Source organism: Nipponia nippon, unplaced genomic scaffold, assembly GCF_047370975.1.
Source record: "Nipponia nippon isolate SJK-2023a ecotype South Korea unplaced genomic scaffold, ASM4737097v1 scaffold_3, whole genome shotgun sequence".
Classification (NCBI taxonomy): Eukaryota; Metazoa; Chordata; class Aves; order Pelecaniformes; family Threskiornithidae; genus Nipponia; species Nipponia nippon.
This window is the reverse complement of record NW_028262347.1, coordinates 22,614,894-22,642,202: the sequence shown is the minus strand read 5'-3', so window position 1 is coordinate 22,642,202 and position 27,309 is coordinate 22,614,894. Positions and strand designations below refer to the sequence as shown.

Sequence of the window (27,309 nt, the reverse complement as noted above, 5' to 3'; positions counted from 1 at the left end):
ATGAAATTTTCTAGCTTTTTGAAGCAAGCTTCTTTTATTAAGTTGCACAAGTTCCATGCCTGTTGTAGTTTTTACAATGCCTTTGATATGGGTCAGCTAGTGGGTCTTAATCATAGCCTATCGTTTATTTGAAAAGTGCATGCATATTTTTTTTTCATACTTTTCTAAAAGCTATGCTGCTCATGTGTACTAAAACAGAAAATATCTTAATCCTCTGAAACCAATGCCTTCCTTTTTTAAATTTTCAGGCTGAGATGCCCTGCCACTGAAGGGTGTTAATCGTCTGACAGATACTTCAAGCATAGCAAATAATTGGCATTGCAGGGAAAAAAAGTATTTTGGTTTTATAATTGAGGAGCTAATTTAAAATAGTCTTATCTTACTGATATCATGTGCTAAGAAAGATCCGTGATACTTCACTATGAGTAAGCAGTACACAGAGCAGTTATAAGGTCAACGAGTTTGAAGTAGGACATACTGCACTGAACGCCTAATTTACAGAGTACATACTTTTGCCTTAGGCTTCTCCAAAGCTCTATCGATCAGCCGACTGGATTAGTAAAGCAGCTGAAGTTTTTTTAAAACCTTGGCCAGAGTCACCAGCACTGATTTTGCACCACTAAAGGCTTAGGGGAAACATATTGCTGCTAAATTTTGACTGTTGTTGAAGTGGAAAATGGCCACAGTGCACTGAATGATCTTAGGAGGTGTACGCAGTCGCTAAAAAAAATTCCTCCCTTTTTTTGCTTCCACCCAGAATAATGGGTTGTTTCACTGGACTTCCCCAGAGTCTAATTTCCTCCTTTTCATTAGGAGGATTATTGTAGAGATTATGCAACAGTTCAGAAAGTATGGGCACAGATTTACTGTCTTCCAAATGGTAAGCCCATACATATAGAACTTTTAAAGTGAATGTTAAAGTTTTTTAAGTGGCATGTGAATAGCATTCTGTCTCTTAAAATGTATCTCAAATAAATGAATGTTTGATGACATAAGGAATAGGAACTTGGCAGGGTTTTAATTTTAGAGACTGATATAGTTCAGAGAAATGTCTTGGAGTAAGGAGGCTGGTGCCAGTCCACTGCCCAAACTGAATATCTTTTTCTATACTAGGTTGAGGGTTACTCAAAGGATTGATTTACCAGTGTTTCATTTCCAGAGGGCAAGGAGGGAGTGGAACTCCGTTAGAATTATTAATGGTTTGCTTAAATTTAGTGAAAGAGAACTTACAATAGTGTGATTTATTTTAGAGGACTTCTGGAATACAGCAGCTTCTGTATTCTCCTTCAAGCGAGTTGTTTAAATGCCAGCAGTAGAATACCACAGGAGGCCGAAGAAAAAATCAGCAAGAGAGATGTAGACACAGATAAAGGTATTTCTTGAGTAATGTTTTGGGGGTTTTTTTGTTTTGTTTTTGTTTTTGTTTTGTTTTTAAAAGTAGCAAAGGATTAGCTTGTAATGAATACATTTTTTTAAGGGACAAATACTGTTGTGTTGTTGGGGTTTTTTGTTGGTTTTTTTTTCCACTGATGTAACCAAAATGGTTGCAATTTGAATTTATTGTTGTGGCAGCCTCTTACACAATTGTACACATTTACTTATAGTATAACTGTAGTGATGGAGGAAGAAGTATTAGAAAAGCATAGTAAAGGTCCCAAACTCCTATTGTAATTCAAATCTCATTTTTAAAACAGAAAGGTTGACTATACCATGAAGAAGGCTCAAAATACTTTTGAACCCAGGAAGAACAGTTTTGAGTCCAATAGGGCCGATATTATTCTTGGGCAAGACTTTAAGCAATGGGTGACTGAAGTCAACACCAGCCCAACCAAATTTCCTTCAGCCCTAGTCACAGCAAAATTATGTACGCAGGTACAAGAAGACACAAACAAGGTTGTTCTCAATAGTAAAAAAAAAAAAATGGAAAAAAGGCAAGAATACAGAAAAATTTTAATTTTTCTGGAAACAGGTATGGAGGATATGGCATTACATTCTGGTCAAGGAGAGCTCATTCTGGAAATTGCTTTAAAGTCTAAGAAATGTTTTATTGCTATAGTAGCTTCAGTTTAAAATGGAGCACTAAGTTAATTGTGTATGTAGAAGAATATTCCTATGACTTCATAGGAAACCTGACAAATTCCTTCTTCCAGTATTATACAGGTCTCATGACAATGACTTCAAGTGAACCAGTTATTTGGGAACTCTGTAGTGTGTAGTTCAGCCCAAAAATCTTTGTTACAATGGAAGAAATAAAATATTTTTTCTATGCTTTTGAATCTTACTGAGGATGTTATTAATTTTATTACATTTTTTGTCTTTGGTCTGTGCCTGCATTCATTTAATTTACTTAAAAGCAGAATTTAGTTGTATTCAGTTTGTACAACTGAGTGTACTGTATGTAGACAGGAGTCGTTTTTACTATTTTCATTACAGTTGTGTTTGGGAAGCTAAATAAAAGATCTAAGTTACATTGTGCTGGACACACTACCAGACCAATACCAAAGGTGACAACCACTTGCTGAAAACTTGTCTACTAGGTGTAAGAAAAGATGCAGCAGACAGACAAATACGTCCAGAGGGGCTGGTAGGATTAGTTAGCAATAGTTTACCAAGAAAACCGATACTTTACAGGGTTTTTTTGTCTTATTTTGTGTTTATTATTGTCCTGGTTTCGGCTGGGATAGGGTTACTTTTCTTCCTAGTAGCTGGTATAGTGCTGTGTTTTGGTTTTAGTAAGAGAATAATGTTGATCACACACTGATGTTTTAGTTATTGCTAAGTAGTGCTTACACTAGTCAAGGACTTTTCAGCTTCCCATGCTCTGCCTGGTGCAAAAGAAGCTGGGAAGGGGCACAGCTGGGACAGTTGACCCAGGCTGGCCAAAGGGCTATTCCATACCGTATGACGTCATGCTCAGTATATAAACTGGGGGGAGTTGGCTGGGGGGCAATAATCGTGGCTCAGGGACGGGCTGGGCATTGGTCAGTGGGTGGTGAGCAATTGCATTGTGCATCACTTGCTTTGTATATTCTTTTATCATTATTATTATTTTCTCTTCCTCTGCTGTCCTATTAAACTGTCTTTATCTCAACTCACAGGTTTTACTTTTTTTTTTCCCAATTCTCTCCCCCATCCCACAGCGGAGAGGAGGGTGAGCGATCAGCTGTGTGGTGGTCAGTTGCCGACTGGGGTTAAACCACAACAGTCCTTTTTGGCACCCAACATGGGGCTCGAAGGGTTCGAGATAATGACAGATCTGACCAGAGTGTGTTAAAACAAATCTGTGATGAGCATTCATTATATTAGTTTAGTAGTCGCTAGTCGCAATGTTGATTTATTTGCTCTCAGAGGCGTGTTACGTAACACCTTACTTGCCATATGCGCTCCCTGCAGTGCTGCTTATCACCTCTGGGAGCTGGATTACCGTTATTGCTTTGCTGGACTGTGCAGCAGTGGCTTATGGTATGACAAAATTATCTGTCACAGAATTGTACTCAGCACTGCCGTCATCCCCGTAGTTTGGGAGCCATCTCTCAGAAACTATTAATAATTATACTTTCTACCTCTTCTCCAATCTATGGGGGAGATGGGGGGGGGAAACCTTTCCCTACTCCTTCACCTTCCCTTTCTCATTCAGGCTAGTTACAACAGCTCTTCGGAACTTTGAGTATCATTGGGATGTTCAAACCAGCATGTTCCTATTGCTATGTCTCCTGAATGTGGTTCAGGTCTTGTTTAGGATTAAACAACTATTTAAGAATACGATCCAGAGATCTGCCTCTGTGACAGGCACTGCAGCTACTCAAACCCTGGTGACAGGCACTGCAGATAAACCAGGGAACCAACCTGTGCTGGTATCAGTCGCCCCAATACACAGGAAGAAATCTTGGAAGTGGAAGTCAGCTTGTTTAGAAAGGGATGAGGAAGCTCCTCCTAAGAGGGAGCAGGCGGAAGAAGCATACTGTCTCGACGGCGAGGAGGCAGACTACTCTAGAACAGGGCCATCACGAGAACAGGAGGAGGAAAAGGAAGAACTCATAAAAGAGATGGTAACCACCCAATCTCTATCGCTGGGTGAGCTGCGAGATATGTGAAAGGATTTCAGCTATCGTCCAGGTGAACGCATTGTCACCTGGCTGCTCTGATGCTGGGATAATGGGGCCAGTAGCCTGGAATTAGAGGGTAGGGAAACCAAGCAGCTGGGATCCCTTTCTAGGGAAGGGGGCATTGACAAAGTGATTGGAAAAGGGGCACAAGTCCTCAGCCTCTGGAGGTGACTCCTGTCAGGCGTGAAGGAAAGGTGGAAGGAAGATTCAAGGAAGACGTTATAGGTCACCCAGGCAAGTGGACAACCATGGAGAGAGGTATCCAGTACCTGAGAGAATTAGCCATGCTGGAGGTGATTTATGATGACGTGGACAACAAGCAGTTATCCAAAGATCCAGATGAAGTCAAGTGCACGTGGCCCATGTGGTGGAAGTTTGTACAAAGCACACCATCGTCATATGCCAACTCATTGGCAGTAATGACCTGGAAAGATGGAGATGGACAAATGGTGGATGAATTGGCTGGCCAATTCCGGCAATACAAAGAAAGTCTCTCTTCCTCCCTAGTCTCGGCTGTGGAGAAACTGGTCCAGCGACTCAAAGAGTATAGATCCTACTCCCTACCTGTTCAGACCAGTATCTCAGCTATTAGGAGCAAGCATTCCTCTGCTCAAGAGGAAGGATATAGGCGGTACACACCACGGGCCACCCTGTGGTTTTTACCTGCATGACCATGGAGAGGACATGAGGAAGTGGGATGGAAAACCCACCTCGACCCTAGAGGCACAGGTACGCAAGTTGCAAGGAAAAACAATCACACAAGGGTCTTCTTCCAGGAAAATTGCTGCTCCAGTTTCCAGTGGACAGTTCCGCAGACAGAGTAGAAGGGCTGATCTTATTGCTGATTGTAATGAAGGAACTCCTGACTCATATTTACAACAAGTGAGTACCAGATGCTATCACCAGAATTAGAGGAGCCCTGCCTCCATCCAGGTGGAGGAAAGGGACAACTGGGTTTACGGGACTGTGTGAATTCAATGGCCTGGCACATCAGACCCACAGGACTATAAGGCTCCAGTGGACACTGGTGCACAGTGTACCCTAATTGCCATCAAGCTATAAAGGGGCAGAACCCATCTGTATTTCTGGAGTGACAGGGGGATCCCAAGAGCTGACTGTATTGGAGGCTGAAGTGAGTCTAATTGGGAATGACTGGCAAAAGCCCCCCGTTGTGACTGGCCCAGAGGCCCCGTGCATCCTTGGTATAGACTACCTCAGAAGAGGGTATTTCAAGGACCCAAAAGGGTACCGGTGGGCTTTTGGTATAGCTGCCTTGGAGATGGACGAAATTAAACAGCTGTCCAGCAGTCTCTCAGAGGACCCTTCCGTTCTGGGGTTGCTGAGGGTTGAAGAACAGGTGCCAATAGCTACCACAATGGTGCACCGGTGGCAATATCGCACCAACTGAGACTCCCTGATTCCCAGCCATAAGCTGATTCGTTGACCAGAGAGCCAAGGAGTGATCAGCAAGACTCACTCACCCTTTAACAGTCCCGTATGGCCAGTGCGAAAGTCGAATGGAGTGTGGAGACTAGCAGTAGACTATCGCAGCCTGAATGAAGTCATGCCGCCGCCAAGTGCTGCCATGCTGGACATGCCAGAACTTCAATACGAACTGGAGTCAAAGGCAGCCAAGTGGTATGCCACAATTGACATCGCTAATGCGTTTTTCTCAATCCCTTTGTCAGCAGAGTGCAGGCCTCAGTTTGCTCTCACTTGGAGTGGCGTCCAGTAAACCTGGAATCGGCTGCCCCAGGGGTGGAAACAGCCCCACCATTTGCCATAGACTGATCCAGACTGTACTGGAACAGGGTGGGGCTCCGGAACACCTGCAGTACATTGATGCCATCATCGTGTGGGGCAACATAGCAGAAGAGGTTTTTGAGAAAGGGAAGAAAATAGTCCAAACCCTCCTGGCACCTTGTCCTCATGGTGTTCCCACACGTGGGGTAGAGTGAAATGACAGAGGGATGGTTAAGAAGGGATTCAGTAAGAAGATAGGACAGACTGGGCTCGTCAAGCTCAGAGCTTGGTCACGTGCCTACTGACCAGACGCTGTTTAGATGCAGCTGGCTCCTTTCTGTCTGTTCCCCCTTTGTTCCTCCTTGATCCCCTTCCTCTGCACATTCTTTACTGAGTTTTGTGTAGTCCCACAGGCTCCTCTCAAATGTCCAAAATCCTCACGTTCCTCTTGTTTTCCCCTTCTTACCAGCTACTAAGTCCAGGTTTGCCCTTTCCAAAGCTATGTCTACCTATCAAGCAGATGCTCTCACCTTCGGCATACCCTGCATTATCCTTTCCTCAAAAAGGGAAGATTCAGAAAAAATTTAAAGGAAAAACATAAACTAAATGCAGTTTTGCTATTAAAACAAGTATCTGAAAAGAAGCAAAGCAACTGGGACAGAAGAAACTGAAACTAAAACTAAAGTAGTTGGATACAGGAAAAATCTCATGCTGATTAGAGGTCATCATCTTTGAGAATGATCCTGATTGATTGTACTAAGTAAAAAACTGCATTTTCCCAGAGTGTAGTAGTGAATATAATACTGCTGATACCAGTCCAGAGGAGCAGCAATGAGTCTGTTCAGGTCAGTGCGCTCCACTGAGAGTACTCGGCAGAGAAGTGTGTTAATGTGGGTATTTGTATTGGGGGAGAAAGGTGAGGGCAGGGGCAATCTTCCAGCAATGCTTCATCCGTTCCTGCCTTTTTCCTGGCACTGTGGGTGGTGAGAGAAGTAGATAGAAGGAGGAACTCTTGGTTACTCACAGGAGAAATTGGCTTGCTTTGGCAGGGAAACAGTATCACTGGACACAACACTATGGCTAGTAGTTCTACCTGGAAGTAAATCACTTCTTAGCTAGACATTGCTGCCTAGATAGAGTATACGTGATTTTAATAGTAGTTGCATACATAGGACTTAATCCCTCGGTGTCTGGTGCACCTGACCTGCCTCTGCTTAAGGCCATTTGAAAGTTGCATTTTCCAAAGGGGCCCAAATACAGGGTAACTGCAAAAACTGTGCAATCTCTTCAACTTTGGGTCTAGCTAGAAGTGCCTGCTTATAGTACAGCATGAACCAGGTGAAATAACAGCCTTCTCACACCCCACTGAGCATTTCATTTGCCCCTTGTACTGCAGACTTGTGCATGAATGATATTTCTAGCCTCTACCTGCAGTTCTGGATGCGTTTTGGCTGCTTCTACAGGTTGTAGGGAATGCTTCTAAGGTGCTACCTACTGTAATGTTTGCCATCGTTGCTGAATACTTGTCACTCTTGTAGGAAAGGGACGGGCTGGGGGAAGAGAGTAAAGGTCCTCTTGGATCATGGAGATGAAATAAGGAGTGATTGTTTTTGGACAATGAAGCAGTAACATGCTGATACAGGAGCACTTGGGGAGCTCCTGTTTCACCAGCCTGTCTTGTGGCTCTGTGGGTCTTACGTGCCCTGCTGGTACCCTCCACTGAGTATCTGCCCTGGCTGTGCAGGCTCACTCGGGACAGGAGATGTAGGCACACTCCTGGAAAAGTGCAGCTCCCAAGTAGTTCTGAATCATTGCGAATATTTTGTTGTGATGACAGTAGCACCCCACACAGCTCCGCTCCAGAGCTTGCCCAACATGACAAGAAGCTGTTAAGTTATAAACACTCAGCTGTCCTGTGGCTGATGTGAGTGGCCCTGAGGCAAGAAGTCTGTTGCCTGGTGCAGGCAGTGCGACTGCACACTAAATTAAAAGAGGAGCCATGGGACTGTGCTGGCCATGGCCCTTCATCTCAAAACAGATGGAATAATAATAATAAGATATGTGTGCCTGTGTTGGTGAGACATGAAAGTACTTAGTGCTGTACCACAGGATGCTCTTGCAAAATGTAGTGTGAACGTGGCTATTGTGCTCCAAAGAAGGCTGGGACTACTCCAGTATGGATGTGACAGGGACATGCCTTCCAGCCTAAATACTGGCATGTTCATTTCAACAAACTCGGTAAATATGTAGCCAAGGTGGAAATCTGTGTGGAGTTCTGTGCCTAAACTTCTACACAACAAGTCACAAAATCCATGTCTGGCTGCGTAGGCATGTCTGTCCTAACTTTTATTCCCATGTAATGCTCCTTGAACACACTTGAGCAATGGTGGAATTATATTTGTGGCCTCTCTTGAAATAGGCCAAGTGTGTAGCCAAGCATGCAAAATTTGTGAAGCCAGAGAGCAGTTAAGAAGAAGGGACCTGGGCTGATGGTCCAGAGATCAGGCTTGACCCAAGAGAAAATGGAGAATGGGAAATACTGGATTTTGCTCTGTCCTCTATGGTCTACCTCTGCATTTTATTAAAAAAACCTGAGCAGTCAGGCTACCATCCTGAAATGTGCAAGACTTGGACTCAAACCTTCTTGAACTGAGAAATGTTTAAATTTTGGGTTTTCTATATCCTTGACCAGCGCTCCAATAAAGCTTTAGGGAACAAAGTGTCTATATTACCAAAGTGCAAAAGGTGCTGCTTCTATTAAGGGTTTTTTTAAGAGTCTTTATTCTTAAGATGGAGGGAACGTTGGTAGAAGCAGGATAGTACATAATTTGCTATCATCTGTTCTTCAGGGATGAAGTAATAAAAATGTCAAACACAAGACAAAAGTTGATTAAAATATAGGTAAGGTGTATTGAGGAGCAAGGAATAAAAGAAATCTGTTATCAAGAAATTATTTTCAATAATTATTATCAAGAATTAGAGTTCCGTTTGAGCAGGGAGCCTAAGAGCTAATGCCCATATAAATTTCACATGCACAGATTCTCCTACATAAATGATAGTTTTCAAAAAACATGGTATGGGTCTCTTATACTGCCCAGCTTTTAGTGGGAATGTTACCCTCATGGGGGTTCCATAACATGACGTAATAAAAACAATGGATGAACGCTGTAATTCCAGGATATAAATTATGTAGGAATGGTAAAATAGATTGTGCTAGTTTAGACATGCTTTTAAAAAAGCTTACTGTCAGATAAAGTAAATAACAATAAGGTTGTTGCCTGCTGAACTTAATAACAGGTATTACAGAAACTGGACCGAAGCACTGTTCCTGCGTAGAAAGGGTACGCTGTTAGAGCAGCGCTACTAACCACCTTATTCAGAAGGGGACAGAGGTGTGCTAAGAAATACCAGAAACAGTAAGTGAGGAGAAAACCTAATAAGTGAGCGACATCAGTCATTTCTATGGAAACTGGAGGAGTGTTACCTCAGGGCTTGATGCAGAAAGTAAATTTGTAAACACTACAAATGACTGTTGCTTGGAGCAAGTAATCACAGACCCCACAGGCAGAGAAAGAACTCTTTCCAAGCAGCCACTCAAAAAGCCGCTCTTCAATAGTGGCACAAGTTCAATATCCAAAAAAATGTGCTATGCTAATGCATAAGTAAAAAAGGAACTATATAAGATTAATAAGTCTCCAAAAGGAAGTTAAAAGGAGCAGTTGAAAGGTGTCCTGGTTTCAGCTGGGACAGAGTTAATTTTCGTCTTGGTAGCCGGTATGGGGCTGTGTTTTGGGTTTAGGATGAGAACAATGTCGATGATACGCTGATGCTTTGTTTCTTGCTAAGTAGTGCTAAGCTGTTGCTAAATAGGTGCTAAGTGGCGCTCACACTGGTCAAGGACTCCTCAGCTTCCCCTGCTCTGCCGGGTGCACAAGAAGCTGGGAGGGGGCACAGCCGGGGGGGGGGGAGGTGCTGACCCAGACTGGCCCAAGGGCTATTCTATACCATGTGACGTCATGCTCAGTGTATAAGCTGGGGGGAAGAAGAAGGAAGGGGGGGGACATTGGGTGTGATGGCGTTTGTCTTCCTGAGTAACCGTTAGGTGTGATGGATCCCTGCTTTCCTGGGGATGGCTGAACACCTGCCTGCCCATGGGAAGCAGTGAATTAATTCCTTGGTTTGCTTTGTTTGCGTGCACGGTTTTTGCTTTGCCTATTTAACTGTTCTAATTTATTACCCTTCAATTATTAAACTGTTCTTATCTCAACCCACGAGTTTTTCTCCCTTTTACCCCTTCCGATTGTCTCCCCCATCCCACCAGGGGGGAGTGAGTGAGCAGCTGTGTGGTGCTTAGTTGCTGGCTGGGGTTAAACCACGACAAAGGGTAGAAGCTTTCCAGGCACAAGGAGCTTCTTTAAAAGTAATGTAGGGAAAACTCAGAATAGTACATATATAAGATATCCCCCAAAATGCCGCCTGTAAGAAAACATCTTTTTGCAGCTCCCAATGCAATATTTTAAACAAAGGTCAATACTAGCCTTTTTTAACCAAAGATGAGAAGTAAGCCTCCTAAAAAGTCTATGGAGCTGACTAGTAATGGAGATATGAAAGGACGCCTTTTGCTCGAGGAATCTAATGATACACTAAAAAAAAATGAAGTGCTTGCTTGCAGTTGAGTTCATTACATAGGAACCTACTGAAGGGTGAGTTGGAGGAATTGTCTCAGATCTCAGTTTAAAACAAATACTCCAAAAGAATAAGATTAATATCTGAAACAGTAATCAAACAGTATTCTACACGGTCAAATTGCAATTGAAATTGAAGTTGCAAAACTACTAACTGTGGTGTGAGCTGAACTGGCTTGCTTGCAGGAGACATACTGGTAAATGATATGCTAAGGAGAGACAGAATGGCTTTTTGGTAGAGGGACATCATGCTTCTGATGATTCAGTCAATATCACTATGCTATTGTGTAAAAAGATCCTTGATCTGCTCACTCCTGAATATTGTGTGCGGGATCCCCTATCTTACAAAAGGGTATAGTAAAAATGAAGAGGTATATTCTTAATCTTAATAAAAATAGGGGAGATATGCTAGAAATCAATAAAATTGTGGCTATTTTAGCAAAGGTGAGATGTGAATGGATATTCTCTATTTTTTCTAAAGGAAGAACAAGGGGAGAACCCAACTGAACTATTTGGAAGCAGTTTTAAAATCAAAACAAAGCAAATAAACATAGTTTAATTGTGTGACTCATAGCCACAAGAAGTTTTGAAAACCAAAAGGATAAATAGATGCAAAGAGTTGTTGTACAAATTCATGTAGGAAAGGTCCAGAAACAGCTATTAAAAACAGCAATGTGCACATGGCTTTCAGTTCAGGAAGTCCATAAGATCCAAGTCATTAGAACTTGGAAGCCTATAGGTTAAAATAATCCATGGAAGTAGCATATTTAACTCCTTTCTTATTTTTTCTAAGCATCTGCTACTGATTCTGTTAGGCACAGGAGAGTGTACTGGGCAGATCTTTGATCTGGTGGTTTTTTATGTAGAGATGAAAAAAATTCATTTTTATTTTTTAAACAAAATAATTAAATAACAGTTTGTTCAGTACTGTGATTGAGACAGTTCTTTATCTTCCAAAAATACAGTCTTACTGGAAAATTGACAAACTAGACTCACGTGAAAGTATCTAAAAAACAAGTATAGTAGCTACATTGGCAGAGTAGACATTGTCTTTTACCTGTTTATTAAAAGAAAATATTGGTAAAGCCAGATCCTAGCAGATGGTGTTAATTGTGTATTCCCTACTTTAACTGATGCAAAAGGTTTTGCAAGAGCACGAAGGACTTCTTGGGTTCTGGCACTGTCCTACTGAAAGATATCTCTCTCGGTTGTGAGAAAGCCATTTCTATTTCTATTTCTATTTCTATTTCTATTTCTATTTCTATTTCTATTTCTATTTCTATTTCTATTTCTATTTCTATTTCTATTTCTATTTCTATGGAGGAATAACTCCCTATTCCACCTATGGGCAGAACACACCACATATAGCCTCCATATGAACCAGAGAGTGTGTTTTTTGGAGTACTTGTTCCTTGCGATGGGTAGTGGGACTGTGCCAGGTAGCACCCCGAAAGGCACTCCTGGGCATTTTGTTATGCTAACAGGTATTGAGGTGTTGTGACTCGTACCCTGCTTTCAGAGCTGGTGATGATGAGCTTCTTTGGCAAAGCATGCATACTTCCCAAGTGTGTTGAAAATCCAAAAACTGGAGATAGGCTATAGTACAAGAGGCTTCTGTTGATACAATTAAATAATACGTGAAATAAGTTCAAGGCACAATTTTCTAGGGTAAAAGAATCTGTTTTTCCTGCTGATGAAAACAAAGAAACCAGTCTTCCAAGACTACCCACCTCAGCAAAGCTGTTTTTCTTTTTATTCAACACATTAGAAAAACAGGAAAATAAGTAGACATAAGAATGCCTTTGGATTCCAGTGAACCTGCCTGGTACATCACTCTAGAAACAAAATTCCCATTGATACATAGAATTTGCAGAAAAGAAATTTGTTAAAACTGATCTAAAGCTGACATGATGAAATCCAGAAGGAAAAGGCTTTTACTGTGGTTGTCAGAAATTCACGTTTCCCATTTTTCACTACAGTACATAAGAAATGAGTTGAACATGCTTTATATTTCCCATAACTAGCAATTTTCTGTCTTTGGAAAGTTTTAGAGGGAGGAGCTCAGAGGTGCTGTGGGAGGGACTAAAATTCATATTAAAGTTTTGGCATGAGAGGGAGAATTGTCAGAGTAGAAGGTTTCTTCTGAGGTTTTGCTATTTTTTTTCAATTTAGGATGATAAGTATTTATGTTCAGATTCTTCTAATAATTATTTTTTGGAATTCTGATTGCCAGATTATTCCCAGGATTGAAGAATGTGGACTTTCATGTTCTCAGGTAATCTCTTACTTGTTTTTATTTGCTATCTATTAATATAGTAGTTGTATGCTGCCAAAATAATTGTAAGAAAAGCAAGAAAGCAAAAACGGAAAAATATTTCAGCTGTCCTGAACATTCACTTTATATTCCTGTCATTCTGATTTAAGTATTCAAAGTGGCAAAGATGACTGTTAGGGAGAGAGTAAGAAAATGCATCTTACCCTATTTCCAACTGCTGTTGTTAGTATGTTTTTTAATCTGTCTTTTGTATTTGAAAAAAAAAATTATTTAGTTCATATTCATTACTGTGGAGTGTCAGTTTTTACAACAGCAGTGGTGCCAAAGAGATGAGGGAGGGAGGAATGGGAGGTTTCAGAAATTGCTCATTATGTTAGGATTATACGAAACACTGACTTTCCTGTGAATAAATGAATTAAGTCTGAGAAAGAGTAAAACCCGTTTTTCATTTTGTGGGATGAATGTAGCTGCAGTGTTAAATTTAATGACTTACGTATGCGCATAAAAGTGGAGCGTGAACCATACTATCTCTTGAATAGCTTTGAATTTTGTATGTTTCCAAATATCCCCACAAAGGGGCAGTATGGAGATATTCTGCTTCTGTTGGCATTCTGAAACTCTAAGAATAGAGTAAATGGAAAGATAAATAAAAAAAGGATAAAATAATAAGGAATCTGACTTTCAGTCTTGGTAGGAGATGATACCTATGTACTTGCTACAGAGAAGTGGAGTTGATGGCATGAAAGAATTTGGCTGGCTGTACAGACTTCTGCTTGAAGATATCAGTGTTTAGGACAGACAATAAGACATACTAAAGATTGTCTGAGTGTGGTGGTACTACCCAGACATTAAGTTAGTACCTGTTACAGAAATTTATTCTGTATTTTATACGTGTATCCTAGAAAATATCAGGAATAAAGATGCTTATAAAATACTAGGCTGAGGGGAAAAAAAAACCCTCTATATTTAAAGTTGTTTAATATTGCCACATTCAAATTCTGTAGTCTCTATCCACTTAGATAATGTTTTTAGAATAATAAAGTATAGTCATAAGAGATTAATCTCTAGATGTACCTGAGCACTTTTCAAGAATTTTTATGTACTTATGTTTATGAATGCAAACACACATGCATTTTAAACAATTATGCTCCTTGGTCTGCTGCAATGAGAAATGATTTACCGTTCTAATTTATCCCTCCAAAGAGTGTATGACTATCAGACTCAGCATGTAAAAAAACAATAGCAACCTGTTTCAGTGGGATTCAGTCTAGGGGATAGGATTTACTTCTGGGGACCTTAAAGGGCATCTTTCTCTGTCATATCTTAGGTATGTATGTTAAGACTGATTCACTAGATGCCTAAGATATAGACACAACCCTGAGGTTTGGTAGACTGGATCTCTTTCTTTGCCTTCAAGAGTTTGTCTTACAACTTTTCCAATACTGAAGGTTGAATAACTGAGAAAGGTGTATTTTTTTTAATTTGCAGGGGAAATACATTGTTTACAGTGTAACGGAATCAATCAATCATTTGTGATATTAAAGATAGGATTCAGTTCATGTTCTCTATGTAATGTTTCTGCTAGTTGCATTCAGAAGAATCTTGAATGAATTAATGACTTTTTAAGACAAAAATGTTTTCTCACTGGGAACAATTATGATCTCAACAGGACAAATTACTGCCAGCGTAGCATTTTCAATCTGGTGCAAACCATTTTAGCTACATGAACTTTAAAGTCTCATGACTAGCTGGTTAGAGAAAACTCCTTCTTCCTTTTCCTTTGGAAGTAGCTTCAATTTCCCTACATAACTGACCACAGTTTGTGGCCTCAATCCCATTCCTACCTGAGTTAGTTTAAAAGGGATCAGTTTATCTTCTGCATAATTTATAACTCGATGGTCTTTACACGGGCACTAACCAGGGGTTACAATTTGTCTTTGTCTATGTGCAATGTATGTGTGCTGCCTTCTGCTGTAGCACACCAGATCACAAAGTAGAGAATCAATGCCATTTTTTTCTAGCAATTTGCTTAATCTGATAATGAAATTTTGTAATTTTAAAACTATCAGAAGTTTTCTGTAGCTGCTATTGCTATAAGTGAGTATTATAGAAAGTAATTTTTTTTCTTTATGATGTTTTCCCATAAGTTTGTATGGCGGATTTCTCTTCTGCAGAGTCAGCCCTGAGGTTGTGTGATTCTTCGTAAAGCAACAGGGGAATGAAAAGCAATTAATTTGCTTTCTTCTGCATTTTTCAAACTGTGGGTATTGTCAGAAGGTTTTGAGCAGGTTTAATAACTGAAACTGTTAATTTTGACCAGCAGACTAGATATTAAGGTGGCTATGTCCCTTGCATATTTGTAAGCAGTTTTGACCTCCTTGGGTACTCCTTATCAGAGTAAAACATTGGTTGTACTTAAGAGGGAAACAGTGACATAACTGTTTTGAGCTATGTGACTTAAAAACCCTTCACACTGAACTGTTTAGATTTTGGATCTTATTACAACTTTATGAATCATTCTTAGTTTACCATGAGTATTCAGCAAGACATCTTTGCATTGCCTTGTATAAGGCAATATCCAGGTTTCATCACTATACCACAAACTGTACTTCTGTTCAGTACAAGAAAGGAAAAACAAAAGAACACTGGATGTTTATGCAAGTATTACATGAAAATTTAAACAGCATGAAAATATACAATTGTGGGTTGAGTGATGGCAAAGGAACAACCAAGCTTTTATTATGTATTATGATTTATTTCTCCTTCCTTATTTTAATGGCTTGGCTTTAGAGCTCACATGATATTCTGGTATTCAAAGGTTAAATATAATGGGCTTGGTCTCCCTGCCTCACCCAATAGAAAACACAGTTATCAACCAAGTTTCCCTGTAAAAGCATAGGGGAATCCCAGCCTGCAATTGAAATTGGGTTTGTGCCCTACTCATTTTACAATCCACATTGTTTGCAGGCTGTACACAAAGAAACAGGCTTATGCCAAATTTGACTCAACAGCTGGTAAAGAACAAGAGCACTACATTTAAAAAAAAACTCTCCAGAAAGCTATGAAATAGTATTTGTATTGTCTGCCATTAAATGTAGTAACGTTTCCAAAGTCCATGGATAAAGAAGGAAACCCTAAACTGGATCTGGGATTTCCCTCCCATTATAAAGGTTATTGTCAGCAAATTCTTGATATAGTTGCTGCCTGTTCATGCTTTCATAGTTGAAGTATGTGATGTTTCTTTACTGGATATTTATGCCATGGATCAGTCCATTCTTGCTGAATACTACACACTGCAAAACCAGTGATATAATACAACCCTTAGGGCACTAACTCAGCTGACATAAATTGGCATTCTTTGTTCATTATTAAGGTAAGCAATTCGTATTTTAAAAGTGATCCCAAGCCTCTAAAAAATGGACATGATAATCTAGGTGACATAATTCAGTTGGTCTCCAAAATGTGTTCGAAAAACTAGTTTTAGACATAGAAAATGTCTAAAGAGACTGATCTCTGACCTGGCGTCCTCAGAGTGAATGAGAGAGAGAGATACAGTGTGAAGTCCCAACACAGGAAGATGATTCACCAGACTTTTTTATGTATGCACCGATATACCTGATGACTGGAGAAGATGCATAAAAATATAAAACATATCCTCTGCTAATATTTGCTGAGATGCAATACAATCCGCAAGAGCATGCCCTAGATAGAAAGCCTGGGTTTTGCATCCCTGCCTGTCATTGACTCACTTGCGTGGCCCTATTCAAGTAATTTCCTTTCTTCAGTTTTCACAAGTACAAAATAGTGCTGACCTTCCTGTGTGATGTGTCTTAATTATGTGTTTTAATTAAGTGCTTTGAATACTATAATTAAGTGTTAAGTACTCATTAGTCAAAGCATTCATACTTAAGGGGCTCAATCATGTTGAGTCACTGTATTAGAGTGATATTAACCCATTTGCTTAGATATCCCTGCTTGCCTTCTCTGCTGGTAGTCAGGAGAGCTGCAGTTTAGGAAGTTTAGGTGATTTATCTCTTGGACCGTGTTTTACATTTGCTCTTAGGGTCAAAAATAGCATGGCAATGACATGAGACACTTAGCTTCCATGTTTCCTGCTGTGTCTTATGCCACTGGTTGGGTGCCATCCCATTTCCTCACCCCCGGAGAAGAAAACAGCCAGTGACAGGTACAAGCAGGGACTCACAGATCTCTCCAGTGTTCCTCATTGTTAGAGCATCTGCCACCACTTCTTTCAGGAGAGGTGGAGATGGAGAAAGCTCTGCAATTCAGAACTTGCAAAAAAATGCAATGGTAGCTCTTGTTCGTTTTCTTTCTCACTTCTTCCTTCCTCAAGAACTCTGGAAAAAGGTTATAAGATCTGGAAAGAGATAAGCCACTGGAGTAGCAAGAGCAGAAGCACTACAGACAGTCATAAAAGTTGGGGGCACAAAATTAACAGATGTTGGAACTGGACCTGTGTCCAGATGTCCTGGACACCACCTGGACAAGGTGTCCTGAAACTGAAACACAAGGCAGTGCTAGAAGCTTCACCACTATGAGACGTCAACATAAGTATGTGCAATCCGTACCTGTAGCAGGAGGTAGATATTTAAAAAAAAAAAAAAGGGATATATAAGCAAGCTCAGCAGGAGATGGGAACAGCTGACCTTTATGGTTGGCAGCGAATTTTAGCTCACAAATCTCTCTCAGCCCTGATCTTAGGGAGGGAAGATATCCTTCAGCTCCATTTGGACCCAAAGCTCAGTGGTGAATATTGAGATTTGGGAGTAGGTGTTTTCCACAGCTGCAGAATAATGCTGTCTGACTGACTGCTTTGCAGTTGGAAAGCTACTTGTAATTTGATCAAATCTAGGCAGGACAAATTTTTTAGGAGCAGTAATAACTTTAACAAGACCATGTGGTCTTGCAGTAAGGTCTAGGGTTAACTTAATTTGTACGTTTACTGGAGCTGGCAATGCTGTACCTGCTACTTAGTCATGTTTGTTTATACTGTCCCGTTCTTCCTCTCTTGCCAGAATGCTTGTGCATGGGAAAGAACCAGGGATGATCAAAAATGAGAAGGACCAAAAAGAGGTTTTAAAAGACTTATTTCTAGGGATAGCTTTGGATACTTTCCTGGCTTTTTGGCTCAGCATTGAGAAGCTAGGCCTCACTCCCAGATAGGTAGGTAATTCGGACTGAAGAAAGGAGTTTCCTCCTATCTCTAACTGAAAATCATTTGATTTCTGGGAGCCATGAGCTCCCATGTGCCGTGCTGTGGCTACCAGGCTGTTCAAACCCGGAACCCACATTTGAAGTTCTATGCATTGCGTTACCATCATCCCCACAAGAGTTCCCTAGGTTTTATATATCAGCTCTGGCACAGATGTTTTCATAGCAGTTTTCATACTCTCAGGAAAATATTTTTCCTTGTAAAACTTTTTTTTCTGATTCTGTTAACATTTACTGGCTGTTTTTTGAAAACCAGGAAATTATTTGCCATCCTAAAAACACAAAACAGAAAATATGCCCTGAACAGCAGCGTGTTGCTGAGGACGATCCAGACCAGCTCTGAACTACTTGGCTGGGAATGATCACAGAACTGGTAAATTCCTGTATGTTCAGATGTGATGTGGACACATCACAGCCCTGACCCTGCCTTCACAACTGTAGGGATTCACTGGGCCAGAATTTTCTGAGGTCATGAATAAGCTGGAAAGTCACAGTAACTAATGATGCTGAGCACTGGACTAGATTGCCTGTGGAGCTTATAGAGATCTCTCCACATGCTAAGCAAGTATGTCTTAGATGTGTCTCAGATAAAGGTCATTCTTCCTAAGGCAGAAATGTAGAGTAGATGACATCTTGAGTTCTTTTCTAACCCTGATATCTCTACTTTCATTCATCACTTTCTCTTTTCTGCGTTCTAAAGATGGTCTTTCAAGTCATATTTAACTTAATCCTTTGGAACAGTCAACAGAGCCAAAGACCCGTGTTGCTGTAGTGCATATCCTGCCCTTTCAGCACACAAAACATGGGGCTCACTGTGAAAACTGTATGGGACATACAATCTCACTCAGGAAGTATCTATGCAAAAATGAAGAGAGTTTTAGTTTTACGTTGCAAATTATCTGTGGCTCTTTCTCTTGCAAGAAAATGTTTCAACTTAGTTGCTTTGAATATGTGTGGTAAATTTCAATCATTTCTGGAAAACTGATTGTCTTGGAGTTGCCTCTACTTGCCTGCATATTTTCAGAAAGTATGAATCATATAAACAACATTGTACAGTACTAGATGTGCATTCATTGTCTTGTCTTGGAAAAACTTTGAGGAAATAGAATTTATTGCAGTTAATACATTTCACTGTCTCCAGTTTTGATTTTCCTTTTCATCCCTACATATGCAAACTTCCCACTTCCTTATCTTCCTGACCTGCTGTTCTTCCTTCCATGACTGCAATGACAGTTTTCTCCATTACTTTTCAAGTTTTGATAGCTGTGTATTATAATTTTTCCCCTTTTGTGTTTTTTTTTTATTTTTTTTTTATTTTTGCGATTCTCATAGTGTCATCCTTCATGCTTAGTTTTGGTCAGTAGTATGTGTTCTTTTAATTTTTTCCCCTCGTTTTCAATATATTATATCTATATATGATATAATAGAATAATTTTTGGAGCATGGTCACATCTGTGTTACTATTCAGTCTGCCTTTGTAGCTTATTTTCTCTTCCACTTAGGGGGGAAAGAAACACATAGGCTTTTTAGGTGAGTGTGTGGTATAGGTGGTTTTCAGTGAGTAAGGGCTATGATTAAAAATGAGACATAGGGTGAAGCAACATATGAAGGCACTCAACACTGATGGTTTTATTAAGCTGAGGCCATGCCCAGGAATTATTGCTGCCTCTAGGGACAAGAGTGTGATCTGGAGAGTCAGGTGAAACCATGCTGCTGTCGTAAAGTTGGTAGAATCCTGTCTCGTTAGAAGCCCTTCTTTTGGACCTCTGCCTCCATTAATTGGACTGTGCTAACTTTAGCAACTACAGTACATGGAAGATACACAAGGTAAAGTCAAACTATGTGATTATTTCGTAGTTTGGGTTTATTTTTTCTTCCCCCTGACACAAGCCCCCCCCAAATTATGCGTTAACAGTAAAAAGAGAAATAGACTATGTAATGACTTTTCAAGTAATTATTTTTTATTTTGTATTTTATATTATTTATTCTTCCTTAGCATTTCCAAATTTATTCATAACTAGCTTCTATATCAGTTATCTCAAACTGCAAGTGTTTCAGCTGGAATGAACAGTATAGATATTTTCAGTAGGACTTGGCAAATTTCAAATGCTTTTTAATTTTTCATGTACTCGCACTGCTAGCTCTTTGAAGGAAAGGTGTTTTTTTGGCTTTCGTTGCTCTTGATAGGAGAGGAAAGCAGGTATGCAGGGATTCTGGTATAAGATTTCTGGTGTAGCATTAAGACTTTCAGATGCCATAATAATACAAATATGAATAGTTAGGAAATAATCCTCTCTCTCAAAAATTTCAAGTATACAGCTGCAATAAAGAGTTTTTCATCTACATGTACTAAGAAGATTTTTCTCATTTTGCTGTGGCTAGAGTGTTTCTGTAACTCAAGCAAGCACAATTAGAGCTAGTCAGGCATCTTTATTATTGTCTTTAATGGAAGCAGTTCCTTAACTGATACTGTGGCACCAGGAAGGAATGCAGTGGCCTCTCAAGATTGCCATCTGAGACTACTCTACCACTGCTTCTAGCATGGCCTGAGGGATCATTTGTGTGACCTTACATCCTTACACAGCAACATAACAAGCTAAGGCTAGAATAAAACCAAAGTCGACATTTAAAAATATTTCTCAGCAGGAAGAGCTATAATCAGGGGTAGTTCCAAATTTATTTAGGTTTGAATTTTTTCTCTGTTTAAGAAGAAAAGGGAGAAATACCATTTTTATGGGAGCTACAAAAACCAGAAACATGTGTTCCTGCGTTTCTCTCCATGGCTTTGAAGGGTGTCTCAGCCCTGAGACGTGGCCTCCAAAGTCTTGAAACTGTTATACGAAATTATTGCCAGGTGTGCTTTGTTGTTCTAAATTTTAGCATGACTTTGTGATCCATGCTGGCAGGGTTGGGATTAGCAAGTTCATTTTTGTTTTTAAGCCCCTCCACCCCCAACATTTCAGGATAGTATCTGTGCAACTTTCACCCATTCTATGACCCTGCTCCTTTCCTATGGTTCCAGGTTATTAAATACAGATTAAATGGAGATCATGAGAAAGCATTAGTGACTTGTCAGGGCAGTATGAGAAACCTGCATGCTCAGCATGGTGCTGCCTCAAGTTAGGCAGGGAAAACAGTTAAGCGCTGGGTTAGTCTGAACTCCACTCTCTAGAGCCCAGGCACCTGAGTTATGAGCCAGAGTTTGACATTTCTCTCTTCAGAGTAGCTGCTGAGAGACACTCTTCCGAAGTTTCAGTTTCTGTTTTTTTTTCTGATGACTGCTTAAAAGAAAATGTAAGTGGCCTTTGAAGTAGGCAACAGATCTCCCATTTGACTGTTGAAAGCACTCAGCTTTAAAAATTGCACTGCATCTTGCCTGTCCTTCTCTCAGACTGTTGTTCTTTTATTTCCTCTCTATACAATATCACTGCTTTGGCAGGAGGCCTGGGAAACCCTCTCATTTACTGGGCAGTGTGGCAAACAGACAACTTAGGGTTAGAACTGCTTCAGGTTAAGGAGAATGTTGAACCTGGCTGAACCTGGCTGTCCCTTGAGGTAAGGACTTGAAAGCTAGGGTATAAAAGCTGGAACATGCCCATATTCTGCTTTCCTCTTCTAATATTTCCAGTTTGAAAGAAGCTAGGCTTGAGCTTTGTTAGTTTGACCTCTGTTACTATTAAATCTCCTCCAGCTGCCTGCTACACTGGGGGACGTGGGTGTCTCACAAGTGAGCGTATGCTATCCCAAAGAGCTTTGGCATGAGCTATATGTCATTCCAGCTTTGTTCTGGTCATGACCTAACAGCAAACTACATGCATCCAGGGAGCTTTCAGATCAGAAAGGGAGGTGCCTAATAAGCTGAGGTGCCCCTAGTGTTAGGTGGCAATTAGTAGGGTATTACGGACCATGGTGTTTGGCTGAGATTACCACAGTTTGCTTAAATCATGTTTCAGGTACCTAAATCCTCTTTTAGATTTGGCTGACTTAATCTTATTTTGCAAATACTGCAAACTTTGGCTTCTTTTCACTACCAGTAGTAATGAATGCAAAATCCACACAGAGAAATTGCCTTACTTGGAAATGATGTGAGCCTTTTCTCATGGGCAAAGCTGAAGTTTGTATAGGTGTATTGGGTTTGTGTAGCAAGGTTTTGGTGATGGGGGGCTACAGGGGTGGCTTCTATGAGAAGACACTAGAAGGTTCTCCTATGTCTGATAGAGCCAATGCCAGCCGGCTCCAACACGGACCCGCTGCTGACCAAGGCTGAGCCCGTCAGCAATGGTGGTGGTGCCTCTCTGATAACATATTTAAGAAGGGGAAAAAGTTGCTGTGCAACAGCAGCTGCAGCTGGAGAGAGGAGTGAGAATATGTGAGAAACAACTCTGCAGACACCCAGGTCAGTGAAGAAGGAGGGGGAGGAGGTGCTCCAGGCACCAGAGCAGAGATTCCCCTGCAGCCCGTGGTGAAGACCATGGTGAGGCAGGCTGTCCCCCTGCAGCCTGTGGAGGCTAACAGTGGAGCAGGTATCCACCTGTATCCCATGGAGGACCCCACACCGAAGCAGGTGGATGCACCTGAAGGAGGCTGTGACCCTGTGGGAAGCCCATGCTGGAGCAGTCTCCTGGCAGGAGCTGTGGACCTGTGGAGAGAGGAGCCTATGCTGGGGTGGGTTTGCTGGCAGGACTTGTGACCCTGCGGGGGACCCATGCTGGAGCAGTCTGTTCCTGAAGGACTGCACCCCATGGAAGGGACCCACACTGGAGCAGTTCCTGAAGAACTGCAGCCTGTGGGAAGGACTCACATTGGAGAAGTTCATGGAGGACTGTCTCCTGTGGGAGGGACCCCATGCTGGAGCAGGGGAAGAGTGTGAGGAGTCCTCCCCTGAGGAGGAAGGAGTGGCAGAGACAACGTGTGATGAACTGACTGCAACCCCCATTCCCCATCCCCCTGCGCCACTCGGGGGTAGGAGATAGAGAAATTGGGAGTGAAGCTGAGCCCAGGAAGAAGGGAGGGGTGAGGAGAAGGTGTTTTAAGATTTAGTTTTTATTTTCTCATTATCCTACTCTGATTTTGATTGGTAATAAATTGAATTAATTTTCCCCAAGTCAAGTCTGTTTTGCCTGTGACATTAATTGGTGAGTGATCTCTCCCTGATCTTATGTCGACCCACGAGCCTTTTGTTATATTTTCTCTCCCCTGTCCAGCTGAGGACGTGAAGTGATAGAATGGCTTTGATGGGCACCTGGCGTCCAGCCAGGGTCAACCCACCACAATAGGCAAAAAATTTTTCCCCACTTGGATCTGATTCATAGTTCATTCAAATCAGTGGAAAGAGTTTCACTCAACCACAGTCCTCCACAATTTGTGAATGTGAGCAGGATGGCATTTATCATTTATAAAGGTCACAGTATACAACAGAGTGCTGTTCGGCTCCTGGGACTTAGACTAAACATAAGCAAAAGGAGTAGTTGCCTAGAGCAAAACAGTGAGGGCTTCACTGTGTATGCCAGAACACTGGAAAGCCAGGCCTGCAATATATTCCTTTTTTTGCTGAGCAGTAGTGTTAGGATGTATGAGAAGACAGTAACTGGAATAGAAAAAGATCTTCAGGCCAAAAGAAAAATAAGTATTTCCAAAAGAAATAACCACTGTCTCTAGCAGCAGCAGGAGGATCAATTCTGTCCTGGAGGGACTCTTCTCATAATCTTCACTTCAGTTCTTGCTTTTATTTTTTTTTTTTCCTTCTTTCTTTTCTGTGGCAATCTCACTTCCCACTGGTTCCAGGGGTTTCTGCCCCTCTACTCTGCTCTTCTGCCCCTCTACTCTGCTCTGGTGAGACCCCACCTGCAGTACTGTATCCAGCTCTGGCGTCCTCAGTACAAGGAGGACATAGGCCTGTTGGAGAGGGTCCAGAGGAGAGACACAAAAATGATCAGAGGGATGGAGCACCTCTGCTATGAGGACAGGCTGAAAGAGCTGGGGTTGTTCAGCCTGGAGAAGAGAAGGCTGCGGGGAGACCTTATTGCAGCCTTTCAGTACTTAAAGGGGGCTTATAAGAAAGATGGGGACAGACTTTTTAGCAGGATCAGTAGCGATAGGACAAGGCGTAATGGTTTTAAACTAAAAGAGGGTAGATTCAGATTAGATATAAGGAGAGGGTAGCAAAACACTGGAACAGGTTGCCCAGAGAGGTGGTAGATGCCCCATCCCTGGAAACATTCAAGGCCAGGCTGGATGGGGCTCTGAGCAACCTGATCTAGTTGTAGATGTCCCTGCCAATTGCAGGGGGGATGGACTAGATGACCTTTAAAGGTCCCTTCCATCCCAAAGCATTCTATGGTTCTATGATCTCTGAGGCTGCAAATCTCAGTGCTGTCAGTGCTGCTGAGGGATCTTGACTAAGTTTTCCTTGTAGCCTCTTCTGTGCTACAGAGATCGTTATACCATCCCAACCTCAAAGCATGGGATATCCATGGTTGTCTGGAGAGCTTGTAGAATCTATGTCCTCCAGTTTTTCAAGAAATGGCCAAAGTAATGGTTGACTTGATCTGGTGTTGGTGACAGTACTGCTTCTAGCAGGAGGCTGGACTTCATGACCTCTAGAGACCCCTTCCACCCTAAATTTCTTTGATTCCATTTTATCACCCTCTGTATGAGATCTCCAATCACTCACTGAAATAGCCATTAATCCTGTGTTAGAATGTCCCTCTCTCATTGTTAGACTAGAAGTGCTGATTTGGTAGATTAGTTGTCCTTTCAAGTAGTTGAGTGGTCTGAAATTTTTGACACTCTGTGTATGGGATGGTGCTGATTTATACCAGCTGAGGATATGGCATTCAAAGTGCTTTTTAATTTTACTTTGTCTGTTGTATACAATTCTGTTTTGTTAACAACTTGTATTAATATTTTAGGAAACATGACATCAAAATGATTAACTTTTATTTTATTTTATTTTTGGGGGTTTTATTTCTTAAAAAAAGAAGGTAGAGCATACTGTTGCTTTAAGGAAATTCTGCTTCTAGTCCTGGAGTTGAAGCATACAATAAAACAGGCAGCTTTTATTTCAAACTGTCATAGCTCCCTTTGGTCCAATAAATTTAAAAGCAAGTGGTTTCTGTGTAGGTCGTTTTTGTATCACAGCATTATTTTTACATACAATTCACTTAAAAAAAAATACAAGGGGGGAATATTCTTCCCAGTTGTGAGACCTCAAAGCAGTATTGTTTTGACTGGACATTCACTTACAGGATAAATGCATGTCCCTGCAAAGAGTTCCCATATATATAATTACTGTGCTGCCAACTCTTTCACTTGTTCTGCTCTGTAAAAGGGACACAGCCAAGCAGCCACAGTAATGGTCAGAAGATGTTATATGCCACATGCAGTTCAGCTAAAATGCAAGACAGTCCAGTTAAAATATGGGAACAGGATTCCTCTGCAGTGGTACAGTGGAGGAGGACATACATACTGACTTGAAGACAGATGTCTTTGTTACACCTGAATAGCAGCAGGTAAACAGAAGGACAAAAATCTAAGGGGCCTGAAGGTCTTGTGTTAGTCATGTGCTCCTGCATTACTGAAGTACTGCTAGACTGTAATGGAAGTCTTGGCCTCGTGACAAACAGTAGGTTGTGGACAACAGTTACATATACGTGTGAAATGGCAAATGGTGCAGGAAACAAAAATTGGTAAAAGGCTATGCTTTAGACCACTGTGAAGCCCTACTGAAGGTTGTCCAATAATCTTCAATAAACCCAATAATCTCTTCCCTGTTTGTTCATTGTCAGGTCGCTGTTTAGTTGAGAGCACATCCACATGGCATTAACACAGGCAGATGTTACCTTGCTCTGTTGGACACAAGCCAGCTCTCATCCAAAAAGTGTGTGACCCCGTTAGCACTGTACTGAGCCTGAGCTTAATATCCCACTTCTCAGTAGAACTTATCCTGTCAGGTTCAGCACTGCACTGATGTGATGGGATGGGTTTTGTTCAGCTTGGAACACATCCAGAGAGACTCGGAGCTGGATAATTTGTTGGCATGACTCAGATGGGTTTTTTTTAGCATTCTGTAAAAAAATCCAGCAACATCCAGGCGCTCTTGTAGAAGCAATAGTTCAAAGTACTCCAAAATAATGCTTTGCCATAAGTTCAGGTGCCTGTTTCTTTTCTGCATGGGTAACAGTCCAAATATTTCCTCCTATGATTGCTTAGCTGATGCCATTGCACACTGTTCATGTGTATCTGATCACCACATTGTCAATAAAAGTTGAAGAACAACCTTGCGGTTTGCCAAAAATTAAAAAGGATCATCAGTAAGATAGTTTTACCTTGGCAATGAAAGTAATTACACATGAGGTCAAAACAAATACAGATGCTTCTTTTGAGCAAAGGTCTTTTGGGGACACTGTATCAGCAGGGCTAACAATGAATTTTTAACAGTTCTAAATTTTCATATTATGTGTATTAATAATTGTAATTCCTCTAGTTCTCAGTAAATATAACCATAATTTTATTCAATTGCCAAGTGTGTTCTGTAGGCCTATTATTTTTCCTGTTCACCCATTTCCAATAACATTCTTTTTTGTATAAATACTTGACCATGATATAGTTAAGACTTTTTTTAGTGGGATAGGAATCATTATGTTATCCCTCTGCTTTCTCTTACTGTAAAAAATTCTGTTTCCTTACATTTGGTAAGATAAATACAGTGGTGACCTTTATAAGGATAGAATGAGAAAAGTCCCGTGAGGTTCTCATCCCCACCAGCATCAAGGACAGGTAAAGTGCAAAGCCATTATTTCCTTCACCTGTGAAAAAGCTAAAGCATACTTGGTTATTTCCATTTGTGAAGTTCTCCCTAGATAGTTTCTGGGGCTGAATGTCTCTGTGAAAGAAATTACAGTCATTTGTTGATAGTCTGAGGAGCTTATGATACAGCTTTGAATCCTCTCTGTTTCCATCCAAAGTTCTTAAATTGTATAGATCTGTATCACTTTGTCTGTGGCTGTCCTTCTTTATGGAGGTGACTGAGATCACATTAGCATTGTCAGGTTTTTCCACTAGAGGCCATAAGAAATCATTCAGGACTCTTACGGCCCAGCATCTGTAGGCTCTTCCCTCCACGAACTGAATGGGGTGAGCAGATGGAGAAACGAAGGCTGCTGCTGGATTGCTTACATAGAAAGGGATAAGTAGCTCCCTCTCTGTATTGAAGGATAACTGCTGATAAGACATGGTTGGGGTGCTCCCAGTTGAGACAAAGAATATC

The 27,309-nt window shown here is 41.1% G+C and overlaps 1 protein-coding gene across 2 annotated transcripts in view; it reads left to right on the top strand.

The window, feature by feature from the left end:
- The first annotated feature begins 1,281 nt into the window (after positions 1-1,281).
- IL17REL (interleukin 17 receptor E like) overlaps positions 1,282-27,309 on the top strand; it is a 61,418-nt gene continuing 35,390 nt past the window's right edge. Inside the window, exons 1-2 of one of the 2 annotated variants that reach the window (XM_087766423.1) lie at positions 1,282-1,372; positions 12,768-12,809. Coding sequence is in view for 1 of the 2 variants with exons in the window: in XM_087766422.1 (XP_087622548.1) it covers positions 12,708-12,809 (102 nt within the window). In the remaining variant the exon portion in view is untranslated. Of the gene's footprint in view, positions 1,373-12,682; positions 12,810-27,309 lie in introns of those variants that run through there. The other variant, XM_087766422.1, reaches the window with a different exon arrangement.